General features: G+C 39.1%; 2 protein-coding genes across 3 annotated transcripts in view; both read right to left on the bottom strand.

Annotated features, from left to right (window-relative positions):
* Window positions 1-12074, bottom strand: part of map3k15 (mitogen-activated protein kinase kinase kinase 15) — a 33773-nt gene extending 21699 nt beyond the window's left edge. Inside the window, exons 1-9 of the mRNA XM_034147099.1 lie at window positions 11771-12074; window positions 9658-9797; window positions 9365-9388; window positions 6595-6788; window positions 2431-2599; window positions 2234-2340; window positions 1443-1613; window positions 1250-1362; window positions 98-257 (exon numbers count right to left, since the gene is read on the bottom strand). Coding sequence (XP_034002990.1) covers window positions 98-257; window positions 1250-1362; window positions 1443-1613; window positions 2234-2340; window positions 2431-2599; window positions 6595-6788; window positions 9365-9388; window positions 9658-9797; window positions 11771-12074 — 1382 coding nt within the window. The remainder of the gene's footprint in view (window positions 1-97; window positions 258-1249; window positions 1363-1442; window positions 1614-2233; window positions 2341-2430; window positions 2600-6594; window positions 6789-9364; window positions 9389-9657; window positions 9798-11770) is intronic.
* Window positions 12075-14646: 2572 nt separating this feature from the next.
* sh3kbp1 (SH3-domain kinase binding protein 1) overlaps window positions 14647-20812 on the bottom strand; it is a 31377-nt gene continuing 25211 nt past the window's right edge. For both annotated transcript variants that reach the window (XM_034147075.1, XM_034147084.1), the window contains 7 exons: window positions 19234-19369; window positions 19062-19117; window positions 18813-18919; window positions 17676-17807; window positions 16769-16980; window positions 16610-16673; window positions 14647-16192 (listed from right to left, as the gene is read on the bottom strand). In XM_034147075.1, the coding sequence (XP_034002966.1) occupies window positions 16154-16192; window positions 16610-16673; window positions 16769-16980; window positions 17676-17807; window positions 18813-18919; window positions 19062-19117; window positions 19234-19369 (746 nt within the window). In that variant the 3' untranslated portion in view covers window positions 14647-16153. The remainder of the gene's footprint in view (window positions 16193-16609; window positions 16674-16768; window positions 16981-17675; window positions 17808-18812; window positions 18920-19061; window positions 19118-19233; window positions 19370-20812) is intronic.

Below are 20812 nucleotides of genomic sequence, written 5' to 3'. Positions count from 1 at the left end.
AAAGTAATTTTTTCAGAGATAAAACACTGATAACAAACTTGTAACGGTTTCATAACACTACTGAAAACATTTTTTTTATGAATGTGAATGTTTTTACCAGATAGGCGGCTTGAGTTTGAAGAGCTTCTCTGCGGCCAGAGTAGCCTTAGGGATGTCGTTAGCTAGCATGCCAACAGTGAAGAACTGGCCCACGTCCCAGTAGTTATTCATTTTCTCCAGGGAACCTTTGCGACCCAGCAGACTGTTCAGCCGCACACCTAAAGACATTAGAATTATAAGTGTGAAAATATTATAGTACATAGATCATTTCATCAGACTAGCTATCTTGTTTACATTCAATCTCAATGCTATCTATTTAGTGTACCGTTTAAAGGTGGGGTAGGTAAGTTTGAGAAACCGGCTCGAGATACACTTTTTGTTATATTCCATGGAATGCTCTTAACATCCCGATAGCAATGAATATCTTAAGTGCTTTGACAAAAAATCCATAAAAAAATGTAATCTGTGGAAGCCGTAGTACTGTAAAAAGCACGACCAATCATTTTAGCCGGCCCGGCTAAAATAACTGGATGGCCTACCTGCCCGTCAGCCTTCCATCTGTGCACAAACTTATCTCGTGCCCTCATTGGTCATGTGCGCATTCGTGTGTGTTGGAGGAGGGGCTCTGTAAGGAAGTGGGAGATTTTTTCCGGCTGTGTATTTTCAAATTCTAGCACACTCAAGCTGGTTTCTCCAAAATTACCTACCCCACCTTTAAGTGAACAATTTGTACTTAAAATAGCTTAAAGGTGGGGTAGGTAAGTTTGAGAAACCGGCTCGAGATACACTTTTTGTTATATTCCATGGAATGCTCTTAACATCCCGATAGCAATGAATATCTTAAGTGCTTTGACAAAAAATCCATAAAAAAATGTAATCTGTGGAAGCCGTAGTACTGTAAAAAGCACGACCAATCATTTTAGCCGGCCCGGCTAAAATAACTGGATGGCCTACCTGCCTGTCAGCCTTCCATCTGTGCACAAACTTATCTCGTGCCCTCATTGGTCATGTGCGCGTTCGTGTGTGTTGGAGGAGGGGCTCTGTAAGGAAGTGGCAGATTTTTTCCGGCTGTGTATTTTCAAAGTCTAGCGCACTCGAGCTGGTTTCTCCAAAATTACCTACCCCACCTTTAAGTGAACCCAAAAGACAACTTTATACCATGAAGGACATGTTTGGCACAAATGCAGTTTATGTAGTAAACTTTTTTTACCTATTTTTCTCAGTTCAATGGAGCTCTCAAACTGTTGGCCCGCGACTATGAGTAGAACAGCAAGGTTGATACCAGAGTAGAGCGTTGGCTGCAGCTCAAAACCCTTTCTGTACCTGCACAAATGTAAATTATTAGATGCAAAAAAACTATTCTGATAGCATGTAGAAAGGAATATCAGCATTTATGTTCTCACCACTGTATAGCGTTGTCCCTGTTTATAGTGTCTTTGCAGTCGGAGTCCAGGAATATGTCTTTGTATATCCGTCCACAGAGGCAGAACATGTCCGGTGCTGGATGTTCACACGACTGCAAAACCTGTAGCATCACTTCGAGAGCCTGCTCCCTGTCGCCAGGAGTGTTCCTCCTGCATACATACAGATGTATAGCTTCATTATTAATGTTAATAAATAATACGAAAATAAAATCCACAATTGTGATTTAAAATGTAACCACACCTAATCACATGAATTCCACCTGAGTCAAAAGCTGGAATGGCAGTTTCTGCTACTGCTAGATAACTTTTCCACTGACTTTTTAGTTATCAGGAATAATACATTTAATTATGAAGATCTTAGTTCAATAACATTTATATTTTCAAAAAAATTGACAGCTGGTATAAAAATGTAGCCAACTATGGTGTTTTTTTTTTTATATATATATACTGTACATTTCAGGATAATAACATGTGGTTAAAGTTTAAAGAGCAAAATAAGAAAATAAAAAACAACAACCTCCTTTCTAAAACCTTGCAATGATTGTGTCCCAAGTTTTCAAAAAAGTTATTGACAAGAGAATAAAAAACCTTAATGTCTGTATAATATTTGATGGGGGGAATAACATATTAGTAGTTGTGAAATTGACATTACAGACAAAAAAGAAGAAAGATACATTGTAAAAAAAATCACAGGACCAAAATAAAAAATTATGATATATATTTTTGAAAGGTTTGAGTGTTTGAGTGAGATGAATGCAGCCCCTGTGTACCTGTTTAGGGCGAAGGCATAGTGGAACTGGATCATGGGCTGGGTGGCTAGATCACAAGTCGGCAGCATCTCTAGAGTCTCCACCAGCTTCACCATAGCATCATAGTCCTTAAAGTCGGATAAGGTGAAATTATCACTTGCCCTTCACTTTAATATGATTCATGTATGTGTTGTTTCTCTAACTTGTGTGTATTGTACCTGTATGTCTCTGTAAGAAAAGAGCAAGTTCATCACGATGTCCTGGGTGAGGACTTCAGTGTTGTCGATTCGGAGTTTAATGCGAGAAAGCTCCTTGGCCAGCTCCTCTCCCTGGTATTTCTCTCTGGCCTTCCTGATGTCATTTAGCAGGGTGTCCTTAAATGAAGCACTGCACAGAAAAGAATACACAATAATGAGATGAAAGTAAATTGAGTAATAAATAGGGGTGAGGAGGAGAGATATGCAGCACAAACCAAAACGATTACGAGAATATAGAGGAAGCTCCTGCATCTGCAGATGTGGGAAGTAACTAAGTACATTTACTCAAGTACAGTTCTTAAGTACAGTTTTGAGATACTTGGACTTTACTTGTTTTTAAATGTTGTGCTATTTTGGACTTCTACTCAGATTCATTCAGAGGTATATATGGTACTTTTCAGAGGTGTGGACTCGAGTCACATGACTTGGACTCGATTCAGACTCGAGTCACCAATTTGATGACTTTGGACTCGACTTGACAAAATCACAAAACACTTGCGACTCGACTTGGACTTGAACACCAATGACTCGGGACTTGACTTGGACTTGAGCCCTCTGACTTGAGGTGACTTGATAATTTAATTCAGAGTTCTCCAACACGCCGATCGCGAGATGCCGCTCGAAGAGCAGACTCAGAATCTCCAGCTGCTGCAACTCTTGCTGAGAATCCTTGCAGGCAGGGGCGGGTCTTTATTTAGCTGGGCCACCATGCGGCCAATCATATGTGAGAACACACTAGGAACATACCATTATGTGAAAGAAGGGTGGGGGGCAGACGCTCCAAAGACAGCAGGTGTAGTGGTACAGGCCAGCTACACAGAGCGACAGATTTAAATGCACGTAAATGCGCGTCGGAAAAAGTCAAGAAATTAGCGAAAACCGAAAAAAGAAGCAGCATCTGGCTGCATTTCAATGATATTGGAGAAAGCAAAGCTGAGTGCAGGATTTGTAAAATGAAAATAACCTTCAGAGCAGGGTTTTTTTTTGGTAACCACTCAGGATTTATTGCCAGAGGTGGGAGAAGTTCAGATCTTGTACTTGAGTAAAAGTACCAGAGTGTAGGAATACTCGGTTACAATAAAAAGTCCTGCATTCAAAATGTTACAAGTAAAAGTACAAAAGTATTAGCATCAAAATATAGTTAAAGTACCACCTGCAGAGGGATCTAGATTCAGGTGTTCTTTTCCCCATAAAGACCGCCTCGCTGCACATTATCCCTTGCATAAAGATAGATCGTGGGTCCCTTATAACATGTTGTACACAGTGGAAATAAACATTCTGGTTACCTCAACATCAGGGATCTTATCAATTAAACTCCTTCTGAATCAAACCGTCACGGTAGCCTAACCTTACTGATCCCTCTTACAATAGAAGAAAACACGTTACTTTACCAGCAGAGAGAAAATAGATTATTACAGTATTAATGTGACTAATAAAGAGCAGTTTGATTATTAACTATTATTCTGTTGATCGATGTCATTACATTTGGTGAAAAGCACATAATGACTTGTTTAAGACTCGTTTTGTCAAAGTTTAGGACTTGGACTTGACTTGAACTTGCCCATCCTGACTTGAGACTTGACTTGGACTTGAGCGCAAAGACTTGAGACTTGACTCGGACTTGAGCGCAAAGACTTGAGACTTGACTCGGACTTGCAAAACAATGACTTGGTCCCACCTCTGGTACTTTTACTCCACTACATTTAATGTAAACCTTTAGTTACTTTTGGATAGATTTGGATTAATGATGTGAAATATAATCAACTCTTAAATCAGACTTTAGTTACACCTGGAGTAAATTCACAAGCTACCCTGCAGTATACAAAGTAATTAAAACTAGCATCACCATTACCAGCTTTGATAAACAATTTAATTCAATAATTATAATAAAAACATATAATATATATTATTCTGAAATGGGCCAATCTACAGAATGAGTAATTTTATTTTTGGTACTTGAAGTATATTTGGATGCTAATACTTTTGACTTTGACTTGTGTAACATTTTGAATGCAGGACTTTTACTTGCAACAGATTATTCCTACACTCTGGTACTTCTACTTTAACTAAAGTACAAGATCTGGGTACTTCTCCCACCTCTGTGCATTTGTTACTTTCAGATATTTAGAAAAGCTGATTCTACCCATGTTTTAAATGTAATTTATATGTTTTTTTTTTCTTCAGTCAAAAGACTACATTTAACCAACTTTATCTGAGACCCAAAAAGAAAAAGGTTTCGAATTAACTTTTTTTTTAAGATCACACAAGTCTTTAGGGTGGTATTAACATAATGACTAACACAAACTAAAAATATATATTTTTATTTTTGTTTTATTGTGTGTCCTTTGTAGAGGACATTGGGTGTTAGTTATGCAAAGCATAGTATACAAACAACATTAACATACAAGTACATTTAGACAACATTAGAGCACAACAACTCAATGCAACAAATATTGAGCCCTCATTTGCAGTATTCCATCCTTTTTTGAAATGCAGAGATACATCTGACACTTGAGGCACTTGATGTATGTTTTCCCACTGCATCCGCTGCCATGAACCCTACAGAAACCTAAGTGTTAGTTTTGGCCCATAGTGGACGCCATTTGTGTTGTGTAAAATAGGGGAAATAAAAAGTTAGCAAATCCCCATGTCCTCCTCAGAGGACATTCATAAAAACATTTAGTTTTAGGTCAAATAATTATTACACTGCTCTGAAAAACTCACTACACTAACTCCTAAGATGTTCCCTTACTATAATTAATTAAAATATTGAACTCACAACACTGGTAATTACAACATTACAAACTTACCATTTCTCTTTCTATAAATAGTGCTTGTGTTGATGGACGCCATTTTTTAATATAATGAAATTATCTTTTTCAAAGCCACACCCCCACATATGTCATATGTTTGAAAAGCCCAGGATGTCCTCTGTGGAGTACAATTGGACTTAATGCTGTGGCATGTATAACCTCAAAGTAATGGATCAAACCCAATGTGCTCCACAGAGGACAAAAATGAATGGGTCTCAGGAGGATAATATATGATGGTATGATTCAGCTCAGAAAATATGTATGCAAGGTGAATAATAAGAAACATGGGAAGAAGACAAAGAATGTGCAACAATAGTGAAAAGTTAAAAGAATCAGGGTATTCAAAAGGGTGTCTGCATAACTACAAATACAATTTACATACAAATAAATAATTGCACACCATGTTGTTACTACTGGTTTCCCATTGCAAGAGTTATTAATTAGGTATTCAAAAGTCTTAAATTGCACTCGATGTCCCCTGCAGACCTGTTCCAAATCCATTGTTTCTGTATAATGTTGTCTTATTCATGTTTGATCTGATTTTCACTCATCAAACATCCTGTGCTCTTTGGATGATACAAGAGAGGGTCATGAGTCTGCATGTTAGGGCCATTGAAGCAACTTGACCAAATAACAAAACCTATTATTTTGTATGATTGCTTTTAGGTTTTAAAGGTCTCCTATCATGCAAAATGCACTTTTTGATGTATATAATACATAAATATGTGTCCCCGGTGTGTAAGGGAACTCACACAGTGTCAGAAAACAAAAACCTCTCTCTTTTCCTCCGTACCCACATCTCTAAAAACGGGGGTACAACGGATATGACGTAATATCGGAAATGTGGGCTCGCTTCAAACCCACGGCCCTATCAGAAACGTTGCTATCAGAAACGTTGCTATCGGAAACAATGCGCGACGTGTTTTGGAAGTAATATGGTCTTTGTTTACATTGGCAAGCATCGCTAACAATCAGAGCTAACGCTGTACTTGAGAGAGTATGTGTAAAAAAGCTGGATATAAAAAGGAACTCACCTTGAGGTAAACCCGCAAGAGAAAAAGCATTTGAGCTCCATACTGTTTCAGAAATAATCCCCTTTTTTCAATTTCTTTTTTTAAAGCTACAAACCCAGAATCAGCACTTCTCTAACAGGGCTGAAATAGAGGGGTATGAGGCATGGCTAGAATGGGTGATCTGTTCGGTATTTTGAGCAAAACACTTCATAGACATGTTTTTAATATATTTTATATATCTGAAACCTATAATATATGCCTAAATATTTTATAATAGGAGACCTTTAAATGTGTCTCACCAGGATGTGACGTGGATGTCCTTCAGCAGGCTGGTGAAGCGGTCCGTCAGGGGGACGCAGAGGGGGCTCAGCAGGTTGTCCCAGCTGGGCTGCATGTACTCACTGGCCCTGCGCTGGGCGTCACTCTCACAGCACATGTATTCATGGTTAGGAGTCACTATGTAGGGGATGAAGTAGTAGTTACCACTGGATGCCTGGAAGGAGAAAAGGGAACAATTTTTGTCAAAGAGAAGAGGATTCAGATTTGAGTATCACTAGGCCTAACAAAGTAGCTTTAAATGTAACAGAGATCATTATCGGATAATAATCATGCCAGATGCTAATGCCAGGTGTGAATGGAGTCCTCAAGGGGAAGGGTTTTAGGGATTGGGGATTAAAGAGTGATTAATGAGAAGGATCAGTAGGGGTAGAGGATCAGTGTACTCGTGGGATTTGTTTTGTTAATATCAGCATAGGTTTGCTCAAGTAATTAGGCTCAAAAGGCTGTTAATTATCCAACACAGCAAGAACCAATGCAATGAATACACACTGCAACACCATATCTCTCTTTTATATCAGTCATATTAATTACTTTATTTTTCCAACTATTTTTATGGCCCCTTGGTTTTTACTCCAAATTTTTCTTTTGTGCAGAACAATGTCTTTCTTTTTCTGGTTCAATCGTTTTGGACTGGCTGAGCAACTTCAGTGGTCGCAATAATTTAAAGGGGACCTATCATGCAAAATGCACTTTTGTACGTCTTTTATACATGAATATGTGTCCCCGGTGTTCCAGGGAACTCACCAAGTGTCAGAAAACACAACCCTCTCTATTTTCCTCCATACCCAAATCTCTAAAAAAGGGGCTGCAACTGATCTGATAAAAACTGATCCAGATTTGAACACGTTACTGACGTCAGGACGGTGGCGCTACGGCTATTGGGCCAACTCTCCACCTATCAGGGGAATGTGGGGTTGGGCCACGGCCGGCCATTGCCGCTCGAAAGCGCTGGAGACGCTGTAGTACATATGCCAGGCCTGTAAGTGGCGCTGTAGTCTGACACAAAAGCAGCGAAGAAGACTTCCCGCGCATGGTTGCCATGGTTCCCCTTCTGTTTATTCTCCGCTGTGGCTTTTTTTCTCCCTCCCCGAGGCAAGCGTTTGCTCCTGCTGCTGTAATTCAATGCAATCCCTCCCCGTCGAGGCAAGCACTGCAATTCTCTCCGGTTAGTCCACCAGCAGATGACAAACACCCACCTCTCCGCCTCTTCCAAGGAACGAGGGGACCATGCGGCAGAGTTTCAGTTAGGTTTTCTTTCGCCGGTCAAGATGTCCGTTAAAGTTTCAATCTTCCGGACAAAATTAGAAAAGTGCCGGTCAAAGGTCTTCTTTGTTATTTATTGAGCTTTAAAACAAATGAATAACGACTCTATATAATAATATAATAAAACACGGAGATCTATTTTTCTCCCCCTCTTCTGACTTGATCAGAGCACGCTCCCCTCTCCTGCAGGGGGGCGTGGTCAGCTGCAGCTCACAGAATCTCCCTGCCACTCCCCTGCAAAAACAGGGCTGGAGAACAGCAAATAGAGCGAAATGAGGCATGGCTATAATGCATGATCTGTTTGGTATTTTGAAAACAGAAACGTAGAAATATACCTTATATAGGTATGGCCCTACAATATATCATTTAAATATAGCATGATAGGTCCACTTTAAGATCATTGTAAAATTCCAATTGGGCACAGTTTGTACATATTTATTTTCAACCACTCATGCAGCATTCTTTTCAAACTACCTGTAATTCTTAATCCAAGGGTTGGAGCAACTATGCCTATAATCCCTTAAATTGTTTATTTTTATGAATATCAACTACTTCCTTCCCCCTGAGCTTAGGAACAAAGGGGATAGTCAAACTGTTTGATGGTATTGTTGTTGTGTTATTTGATAATGTTCTGACATTTAAATAATGTTAAAAGCATTGGCAAATAAAACACCAACAAAACACCATCAACTATTTTCTTATTTCGAAAATAGCAGCTGGATCTCAGATCTCAGTGGGTTTTAAAGGGTCTTACAGCTTTTCTGATGAAAGCAGCTGCCTTCTGCGCCCAAAAAAACCATTTAGCATAACTTTGAAGTTAAGGATGCACAGCCCATTCTGAATTCAAGATTTGTGAATTTAACATAGCCCTCTGCAGAACAAAGCACCAGAAAGTATCTCATCTAAGAAGAGATAGTTAGTACCCATCGAGCTAGGAACTCATTTTATCTTTCTTTGGTTTTGTACACACTACTGTTAAGGCATTCAACTTGTTATTCACCCAACAGTCCATGGGGAGGTCAGTGTTTTAAAGCCCCTCGTCCATGTTTGTTATTAATATTAGCCTGTGAGGAAATCTCCCAGCATGCCTTGGTGCAGCATAGTACCTACTTTATTGCACAGTCCAGAGCCTCTGTATTCTGGTGGCAACTGAACCCAGGGAAAGCTTAATGCTGGAGAACGGTTGGCCTTCTTCATTCATAGATAGACACAATACATATGTTACAATCAATGATCAGGATAATTGTGGGTTTTGCGTGTACTGTATGTCTCTGTGTGAGGAATACAGAGAGAAAGAGAGACAGAGAGAGATAGGAGGGTGGAAAATTAAAGCATGTAGATAAGCATTCCTGCATGCAGTTGTGCGTGAGGGTCGAACGGCACAAATATTATTCCACAAATAGCACGAGACAGTGTGTGTACATAAATCACTCTGTTAAACACACACACACACACCAAGAAACTTACTGTGTTTTTTTGTGCGACCATGTCCTGTAAGGAGATAAAACATAGAGCATGTTGTGTGTTCTTGTTAATATACACTGCATAATTACTTTAATAAGCTGTTTGCCACTTGCAGCATTGCTTATAGTCTGCTACACACACACATACATTGACCAATATAAATGCACACACAAAGACATACACCTGCACAATAGCCTGTAAATAACAAAGTGGATGACATTGTTTTAAGGAGATGACAAGAATTGAACTCTAAATACACCGTCAGGAGATGACAAGAATTGAATGTATGTGAGTACCTTCAGTGATTGGGCAGTGTCTGGGTCAGTGTCGTTGTACAGGATGACGTTGTTGGCCATATCGAAGCTCTCCCTCACACCCAGATGATAAAACAAGGAGGGCTGCCGAAACACATCACTCATATCCACCACCGCGATGTCTGGGAGAAGTGAAGAGATGTGAAAGTAGTAAGAAAACAATGAAAACATGACTCAAATCTCTCACATAATTTAATGAGAATACAGAACAATCCCTTTCCCTTCAACCACATGCACTTGGATTCAATTCCCATTCTAAAATCCATCAGATCTTAAGACTAAGCCACCACAAGCTTTAGGAGTGTCTGACTCGTGATCCTATTGGAGGTTAAAGGTTAAAACCACAAAAACACAGAAAGCTTGCTAAATGTTGTTAAAGCTTTCTGATCTTACATGAACATGCAAAGAAAAGTACAACATGTGAAGATGAGCAGGGAGTCTTTGTTGTTTCCTTCCTGTGCTGGAGTAATGCCTCAAGCATTCACAATTCCTGAGATTGCATTAAAAGAAATATTAAACAAGAATGGATTAGTGTGCAGACATGAAGAAAATGCTTTCATCTGGAGGCAATACCTAGAATCTAAAAAGGACTGAATGAAATGTCACCTGTTGACTTTTGCATACTTTGATTTCACTTATCAATTCAAAGAAAAAATAAAGGCTCAAGCAATTCTTGAAACTATTAATTATAACATTGTGAATTTAGTCAAATGTATTTTCATAACAGCATATTGAGACTTATATGATAAGTTATAAAGTGTTGTTCTGGGCAAAATGCTATAGTCTGCATGTTGACATACTTACAAAGTCTATGCTAACATGCTAATGTTCACCATCCTAGTTTAGCGTGTAAACATGCTAAAATGTACTTATTAGATGTGGCTAATGGGCAGGTCATTAGTTTTGCAGCTATTTGGTAATACATTTGAACCTGGTGATAAACATTTGTTTAATGAGGAAATCTAATTTTCAGATGTTAGATTCATATCATGTGTTTACAAAAGTGTCTCTCAGACTCCCTAACATGTCACGGCAGATCAACCTCCTGTCTATCTGCCAAGCCCTACATTGTGCTCTGTGATTTATGACTGGAATGTTGCTAAACTGTCATTATTGCATTAATTACAACTGTGTTTAACCTGCCACGACTAGTAAAATGTTTTGACTATTCCCCTGACCAGGCTTTTATTTGTTCTCACACTTTTTCTGGGCATATTAAACCAAACAACAACTTAAACATATCTTAAGAGAAACAAAATAAATGTTGTTGCTCTTCGTTTACTCTCAATTGATATTGTAATGTCCTAAACATGAGAAGCTTTGATTTGAAGTTGTTGTTGTTGTTGTTGTTGTTGTTGTTGTTATAGCAAATATCATGATATGGTGATGGTGTGAGTTTAATAATCTGACACATGTTGAAATTAAAGTAGGCTATCACTCATTTCTGTCCATGATAGTAATAACAAAACCAACATATTGCACATATTGTCTCTTGTAATTTTCGAACAGGACTTTGAAGATTTTCTGCTCAAAAGAGATACAGGTTGCACATACATAATAATAATATCTGCTGATTCAACAGCCTTGACTATTTTAACATTCAATTGACAGTGCTGGATGTTGAGAACTTCTCTTTTTTGAGACATAAGTATGAAAAGACCTCTCACAAAGAACATATTTTACCCGCCCTCTGAAACCTAGCCTGGCACTTAACTAACCAGCACTGTGGATTTAACCCAACAAAATGACCCAATATACAGTACCCAGTGTTGGGTAGATAAAATAACCCAGCATTTCTTTGTGCATGTGCTCAAAAAAGTGATTAATGTTGGTATTTGTGGATTATCTGTCGCCACTTTTTAATAGCGGGTAGCTGGCTCCTCACATTAACTTTTTCATTTCTCAAAATAACAAACATTAATCCTAGGGGTTAGGGTTAGGGTTATTTAGAGAGTCTGAAAAGAAAAAGCTCGCGACTGATAGACCTAACCCAAAAGTACCTTTATTTTCTTGCATTATAAATTACTCCAGTTGTAGACAACTTCATCAATGGACTTGCAAACAAACAAACCCATTCTGTTTCTTTACCACACACCTGCATCGTAGAAACTATCGAGCACGGATGTTTCTCCAAAGTCCAGCCGGCCGAAGGTGACGGTGGTGAGCAGCGCGCTCTCCGAGTCGCAGGCTCTCTGCAGACACTGAAGAGCTCCAGACTCCGGGCTGCTGGCCATCACCGACTTCAGACCGTCGTTCAGGACGTACACCACCCGCAAGGAACGCTGCTTGGCCGGTGGACAGGGGCTGGACACATCACCCCTCTCCCGCTCCACCGCACTCACCCCGGCGGAGTGCTCTCCTCCCATGTCAGTGACCTGTGCGCTCTGCCCCGTGTCCATACCGAGAACCAAGGAGCTGCTTTATCTCCTTTCCTTCTCCGGTTACTGTCCCTCCCGCTACTTCCTTTATTTTGTCTGTGCCCTCCGTGTCGTCCTCCCTCTTGATCACTTGTTGCTCACCTGTCGAGCGCGTCTGAGTTTGTCCCCCCGCATCTCCGCCTGATTAACTCACATCATGTGCCGATTATCTCGCACCATGAATTCCGCTTCACCCGGACTGGATCCGACTAGATCCGAGAGGAAATGCAGAAAAGGGGGGAGAGACATATGCATACAAAAGTCAGCATACTCCTTTGGCTTTGCAGATCGTATTGACGACTGAGATTGTTTTTACTGCAATCGAAACCGTGCTGTCCAGTGTGAAATGTTATCGCGTCTCGCCGGTTGTCTAAATATAAAACGGAGTGTCCTTCTGGTCCCCTCTACTCGCAGCGAAGTTATTTTCCTGTCCACACTAATCAGCACATGGTTTCTACGTGATTTCAGTTTTTTCTCATCAGTTATTTATCGTTGTTGATCAAGTATTTTTGGAAACCCAATCCATTTTTTGGCCAGGATCGTTTACGCACCGGTGGAACGTGAATACCGGACAGTAGGCCTACTGACGGCCAGAATCCAATATATTACACTCTGGCAGATGGGACACAAGGTCCACGTGTTACTGAAATGGGCTGAGTGCCAGGATCCTTCCTTGGTAACTTCTGGAGTGGTTTAACTGCTTCCTAGAAGAACCATATTGCTACAGTATTATTATCATATTGGTGTACAGAAGGTTTACAGTCACTAATTATATGTTACTTTAATGTTAACCACTCGAATATTTCTCAAGTTATTACAACTGACATCAAAATGCTGTTCCTGGTATTTTGTTAGTAAATGGACTGGACACAAACAGCAGCTTCTACAATAGTGGAAATGCACTAAATGTATTTATTAGATTAGATTAAGGAAGACTAGCTGCCGACCTTAGTCTTATTTATCATGACAATCAAACATGCTACTGGTCTTTATATTTGATAAGACCACATGTTTTACATCTCTTTAAATTGGCAACATAATCAGGTTGTGAACACACACTATCAGCTTTTAAGTTGATGTCGGGAATTGTCAACAACAACAAAAAGGATTGTTGACACATCCAGTGGACAAAAGATTGTTTAACAATCCAGTGGACTAAAGATTGTTTACACATCCAGTGGAAAAAACAAATATTTGGAGTTGTATTTGTTCTGTCTACATGAAAAAGTTAGATCCATATTCACTCTCCTTTAAGCTCTGTTTTAAAATATAAGGCACTTCATCTGATACACGCTCCAGTATGTTCACCTATGTTAACTGTGTCTATATCCTATTGTGTGCTGAGCAAGTAGTGTAGAGTGGGTTTGATGACTGAAAACATCTGCCTTATAGATGCTTAGAGAGTGGTGCATGCACACTACTTTAGCTTAGAGAGTGTGCATGCAAAAGATTTTGGCGGAAACTTCTATTTTACTTCATACTCAGTTTTGGGATATAAACAATGTATTCCTAGGCTCTAGACTTTTCAAATGAATTGACAAAATGAGGATTGTAAACAAGTCATTGTGCAGTGGTTGTGATGATGTAATTACAAAGAGTCCACTCCTGGACCACAAACGCAGCACGATCTTGTGTCCATCCTGTATGACAGGGACACTTTAAAGGCCAGCAAAGAGAAGGACAGGGCTGGATTGGCAGAACAAAAACATGTTTTGTTTAACCATCCACTGTCCCACCGATAAAGCGCCCCACTTCAAATTTGTCCCGGTATGCCCGAATGATCAGTACCCCCCTGACTATGGTCCTTAACATCTCGTTCACACGAATGACCAGGGTTTTACTGGGGTTATCCAATCCGTTTTAGATCCTTCTTTTGTTAATATAACAAATTCATCACTGATGGTTGTTTCCTGTTCATGATATTTTAAAAACTACTTGGGTCACAACCTGGGAGCAATGTATACTAATAACCTTACATGATGGAAATGGGTCTGGCCGTGTAGGGTTTACACATCTGGAACAGTCTAATAGCCAAACTCCTCAATTAAGTTATAGTTTAAAGTCTTTTAATATGTTTTTTAGCAATTGTTTTGTGTTTCTGATTAACTTTACCTATTTTTAATGTCTTACTGCCTCTTTTTCAGTCCTTTTTCTTTTGTTTATTCCTTGCCAATATTCAAATTGTTTGCTTTTTTTACTACAACATGACAACACAAAAATGTTTTTGAATTACAAACCATTACTCATCTTAAAAAATACTCTATAGTGTAATAGTGAAATTGATTATGGCATTTTTTTAAACACATTTTCAGGGATTTTAACTGTTTTCCAGTTACAACCTCATAAGAAATTCTGTCGTGGTTTCAGTGCTTGTTAAAGCCAACACACATATGCTGATCTAACAGTTATTTGTATTTATATATAGGGAGAACTAGTTTCTCAAACAGTGAAGAGAGACAGAATCGAACACAATGCTCCTTCATATATAACTGTATATATCACATTTTCCAGCAGACAAATCCAACATATTGTTTAAAAATGACATATGCTCACATACAGTACATAATAGCATCTTTATTCCACTGAAATATAAAAGTATATATATTTATCACTATCCTGGAGAGAAAGGACCAAGTCAAGAAAACAATTAGAAGACTCAGTTGTAGCAGTTTTTCTCATTGTCATAAGAAACAAAGAAAGAAAGACAGGGAGAAAAGAATAGAAAGAAAGACAGAAAGAGAAAAATAAAGATTTGGAGTCAAAAACAGGAAGGCCACAGTGACGGGTTGCCATAGATTCTGTGCACGCATAAGGAAGGGAGGCAAACAGCCGTACATGCTATCACACATACTGTACATGCACACTCACATGTTCATCTCTAACCTGTGAAGTCCTTTCACTTACTACATTCCTCAAACCCTGTGTTTTACCCTTCATTTGACAAAAGAGCACCAGAAACGTTTTAGATTTTTTTTTTTTCTTCTGCGGAGGGGGTGGGGTTTGAGGTTTCTGGAGTTGTGGTGCAAAAGTGCAAAAGCAAAATAAGGTAATAATATGTTTTGGTCCAGAAGGCAATCTTGACATGATAATTATGATATCATAGGTGTGTTCATGCAGTGAGATGTGCTTTTCTTCTCCCAGCAATAAAGCAAATAAGCACATTTTCCCAAATTGTGAAATTATTCCTTTATATAGCACCTATAGTATCAGTACTTGTTGATTATACTTAATTAGATTGATTGTGGGTAGGAATCAGGATGTGCTTATAATTGTATCTTTCCAGCAGGTGGAGTATTAAACTAGAATTTTAACGATAATCATACTAAGAAGAGAACGGTAAGGGAAATATATCCAAATGCCAGTGCTGTTTATGGCTGATGTTTCAAAAATCCCCCGCCTGCAGTGTACCATAGAAACATCGAGCTCAGTGTCAAACAATGTAACTCTAATTATGTGATCAACACAAATCTTAACGATAATCTTGCCATTAAAGAAATCTTGATCCGGCCAAAACAATCTCACATTACAAAAAAAGTCTATAATCTTTTAGGTCTAAAACTGCAGTCCTTACATGGATGGTAAACAAACACGCACGCACGCACACACACACACACACACCAAATAAACATGTATAGGAGTGAAGGCCGCAGAGTAGACACAGAGCACAGAGGTTGTATGAACCAACCTGGCTACAAAGGTCAAGTTCCAAATGTCCTTCACAATAAAAAACAAAAAGCATCAGCGAGGCTGACAGGGCCCCTTTGTCATAATTCCGTAACCGTGACAACATACAGTCATTCAGTACCTGTGGCACAGCAAGCTTTGACATGATAGCAGTAAACTTAACAAGAGAAGCCTCTTTAAAAGAAGAATTAAGAAGTAAACACAGGATAAGGCGGTGTAGGGGCTAGGTGGCTGATTCCATGGTTTGTATAGTTGCTGATGTTGATCGTGATGACCATTTGGCACAAACTTTGTTTTGCCTGAAGTGTCTCGGCCAACAGTGAGAATGTTTAAAAAATGTTGGCCTCCAATGTGGTGATAAGGTGATGCTTTAATCTTCATTTCGACAGGCTCTTCTTTATGTGATCTACTTCCACCTGTCAAACAAAGACACAAGTATCGTGAATTCATAGATTTTTACAGTTAAAGACATTGAGCCGCTGCTCTTAAAATCCTTTCTGAATGAGAATACAGCAGACTTACCAGAGAATTCATTATTTTCATGTTCAATTCATCTGTTAATCAACTTTAATTAATTAACAAGCAATTTCTCTTAAAAATCTCAGAATTTTCCATGCAGTCCCCAAAGTAACATCCTGTTATTGCTTCTTTTTTCAAGACCAAACAGTCCATGATTATTCAATAATAATACATTACAATACAATAATACATTTCCTGAAAAAGAGTCATACATTTATGACCTAAATGTTAGTATACAAAACTTAAGAGAGAACACATACATCTGTTTTAGGTGTGTGTTCTATCAAGAAACATCACGTTTTCATGAATCTCACCTGTAAACTAACACGAATCTTCTTCTCTTCATCTAGCGCGTTGGTCAATTGCTTCATTTCCTGCCTGAAATACACACAAACATCAGCAGGGTGAGTCTGAAATACTCATGTGTCCTCAGAAAGACACAAAGATAGGTATATGCTGTACATATGGTGTACCTATGCTGGCTCTTGAGCAGTTCTACGGAGGCCCTCAGGTCTCTCAGCTGGTTCCTGAGTTCCTCCAGTGTCGGGGGGGTCAGAGGTGAATGCCGAAGCTCGGGGGAGGGGCTGAGACCCAAGGAGGAAGACGGGGATGTGGGGCGATGGCTGGCGCTTGGTGGGATCAGGACAGAGGGCCTGGTGGGCTGTGGTGCTTTACTGTCAGGTCCCTGAAAGCAAAGGTCAACAGAGATATTATTGATTAATTAATATCAGTGATTAAGAATGTAGGATTTGTCATATTTTACCCATACAATTAAACTAACCCGGTCGTTCTGCTTTAGCTAAATGAATCGGGAGAGATCCCATTAAAGTTAGAAATCCAAATTACAGCAAAGATGATATTTAAAGTTGTAGCAAATCAAATGTTTAAAGCATTCTTAAATAGTTAAACTCCATGTTTTTATTAATATTTTCTGAAATGATTGAAAGAAATGTTTTTGTTTTCCTAACTGAAAAACTAAAACTTTTTTAAACTAACATTGTTGCTATATTTGTGAAATAAATCTTGCCTGCCCATTAAAAATGTTTTATGATGTGTATTTATAATTGTACCTCTCTGATAAGTGTTAAATACAGAAGAGGATAAGGGTCAAATGTGACATCTTTTGACATTCTGTTATTAAAGTCACAATTCAGATATTTAGACGTTGAGACTTTTTCCCCAGAACTCCTAAACAAAAATTCCCTTTTGGGCAGATCTCAAAAGCTTTTTCACACTTGGCCTCTTCCATAGGTGAACTTTTCACCCAACAAAAAAAACATGGGGTAAATTGTTCATGAGGAAAAAAAAGACAGCGGTTCAAGAAAATCTGTGGTTTGGTGCCCTCTGTTGGAGGAAATAAATACTAAAATGTGATCTTACAGAGACAGCTGGGACTCCTTTTCTCAGGAAAACCTCTACAGGTCTGGAGGGGACAGATTCCAGCTCCTCCTTCACTCTTTCCTTCCTCTCCTCCACTGCAGGGGGTTCCAGATCCATACTGGACATGGAAGACTGCAAGAGATGGTGAAGGTCTTATTTATTCAGTGTATTGTCTGAGGCTAAAGATCCTGTTTGACCAATCATAATCTATCATATTGGCTGACTTCATTTCCCATAGAGAAACATTAAATTGTTACATCAATGTTTTGTTTTCTGAGATTGAAACCTGTTGTTGGAACTGTTTCAGGGGTGAAAATGAATCATTTTTGTCATTGTGATGCCCCTGTGGGTTCATCTGGAGAGGGTGTGGCTGTGCTGCATCCAGCCTCCTTGATTGCCTTGATTGCAGTAACTCAGGGCACCTGGGTCTGGTGCCCTGCAGTTATTTAAAGCCTCTGCTCCTCTCTGTCTCCCTCTCTGCTTCTCCCTGCAGGCACCCCGGTTTTGTTGAGTATGCTATGAGTTTCTTCAGTTGCTTCACTTTGTGCACTTCAACACTCTCACACACATACATGTCCATACAATCCTCACCTCATTTACAAATATTCTGTCAGAGATTTCCTAGATGTCATCTTGGGCACTAGGACTTTTAATGACATCAATCAATCATTGCAGCCTATTTGTTTCAATAGCTTGCATTTATAAGCAGCTCCTCCATTGACTATGTGTCTGCGTTGTGACCAGTGATGGTTTATTATGGTAAGTATTAAATGCGTTATTATACGATAAGATACATCTTTATTTCTCACTTGGGAAAGTTCACACAGTATGTATAAGTATTTAACATGAGCTCAACATTAAACAGAAAGGGAAGACCACATTGAAGCATCAATAATTATAAACCAATTATTTAAAGGTTATCGCAAATGGGCCACTGTGTATTTTTCCGTATGCATGTTAATAATTTTGTACTAAGTCAAAGTTTGATTGCAAGAACGTTGGTATAAATAATACTGCTGCTTGCTGCTTTTACCTGAGTAGATGTTCTGAGTACTCTCTGATTGTGACACAATGGTGTATATAAACCACATATTCTACAATTCAGTATTTAATAATAGGCTGACTGAACACACTCACAGCTGAGATGATCTGTGAGCGAGGCCGGCGGTCTGTGACTCGAGGCCGCGATGCTGTCGGATGACTTAGCTTCTCTGTTGAAGCCACCACTACATCCAGGTCCACATCTGAACAAACACACATCAGAAACACAAACACACCTGATAACCAGCAGCTAAAGTTTCACATGATACAAAGAGAGCGCTCTGACAGTTACTGAGGCACCATATCTTGATCTGATTGGGCGATACTCCTGTCAGTCAAACTCACCAGTGTCATGTGACCTGTCAGTGGCAGAATCTCCCTCAGATTTGGGGCTTTCACACCTGAGCAGGTAAACCATACAACAACATTAGGCTGTGTACGCTTAGAAGTCAATGTTTTTGTTTTGTTCTCGTAAGAGCCTTTGTTTGAGTGTGTAAGTGTGTGTGTGTGTACTGACGCTAGATTGGGCGGTCTCTCTGGACGCCGCGGGGGTTGGGAGGAAGAGGAGGTGCTTGTCTTTGGGGGGAGGGGTTTCTTGGGAAGAAGGGATGGGAGGGCGGGTTTGGGGATGTCTCCAAGCTTCACCTCTTCACCTATACATACATACAAAATTATAAAAACACACATGGATGTTCAAAGGGAAAAATAACTTACAAGACATGCTGAACATAAATAGCCAAAATGGCGACTCAAACACTCATACACAGGCATGCGTGATAAGGTGAGGAGAAGGGATGAGTAGAAATGAAGAATGCAGCTGCATCTGACCAAGGAGGACTAAAGCAAACCCAAAGGAGGTTCTTGAAGAAAGATAAAAGAAGTATAATAGACGTCTGGAGTCACGCAAGAAGGCAAAAACAGGAGTTAAAAGAACTAAACAAGAAGCAAAGGAAGGGAAAAAGGGAAAGAAATTGGAAGGGGACGAAGACCACAAAGGATCAGAAAGAGCAGGTCAGGGCAGTGGCAGTTATATTTATGTGTGTTGTTTTTGGTTGATACACCATATTTGATCTTAGTTAGTTAGTTATATTTAAAGAAATGACAGCCAATATGTTTTCGAGAGTGTGCTCCTTTTTAACAATTCATTTTACAGTCATCCCGTTAAAGTCACCTTGGAAGAAAATCTGTAAAACGCCTCATCAATAATAAAACGAGGAGAGTAATCTCTTTTTTAAATATGTTATGTTCCTTGCAAAAATCTAGTCTGCTCTGATTCACTTGTGAAAATGATGGTGCAGCTTTGCAAAAGCCGTTTTCAAGCCGTTGATGGAGATACTCAGATGAGGCGAGTGTTTTCTAATGACCGGGACAGGAAGGAGAGCCAAGTCTGAATGACTTGTAGAATCTCAGATTTTCTGACCACTACAGCCCACACAAACTTGCAAAATCGTTGCTCAGTAGGTACTCAAGATACCCAAATGTGCACAACATTGAAAAAGTGTTTTTGTTTTGTTTTTGTCCCTTTGAAATTAGCTCCCACTCGACCAGCGTCAACACTTAAAACTATGTATGTATTGTGCATTAATATTTACATCTAAATAGGTCCTATATGATCATTTGTTGGTCAAAACTACATTTTTGCTGATAATACTTATCTGCATTTAGGCTGGACTATTGCACTTTAAATTAAGTAAAGAATCTAAACAGTAAGTACTTTTTACAACCCTGCAAAGCAAAGTAAAGTAAAGATATAAGCACTTACTGGGGTTAAATATTGTGTGGTGCCATAAATCAGTTTTGTTTTGTGATAATTCGGTATGATAAAACAACCTGAAGTTTGGGTTTCACACTAATTGGTCCCATTGTTCGGAAAGATCCAAAACCATAGTGCTGAAAGCTTTCATTGCACACAAATAGATGTTGACATGCTGCAAGTTATTTTTCTGCTGCTATTGTTACAACAGAACACTGCTGCAGATTTGTTTTATTTTACTGTACAACTGAAAAGCTTACATTCCAACCCTTAAATTATATCCTTTTTGTAATACTGTGAAGCTAACTTAGTAATTAGTAATATTAAGCATGTTAGTTGGCGA

The sequence above is a fragment of the Trematomus bernacchii genome, unplaced genomic scaffold, assembly GCF_902827165.1.
Source record: "Trematomus bernacchii unplaced genomic scaffold, fTreBer1.1, whole genome shotgun sequence".
NCBI lineage: Eukaryota > Metazoa > Chordata > Actinopteri > Perciformes > Nototheniidae > Trematomus > Trematomus bernacchii.
The sequence above is the reverse complement of the archived record's forward strand: the minus strand, read 5'-3'. Positions and strand labels throughout refer to the sequence as shown.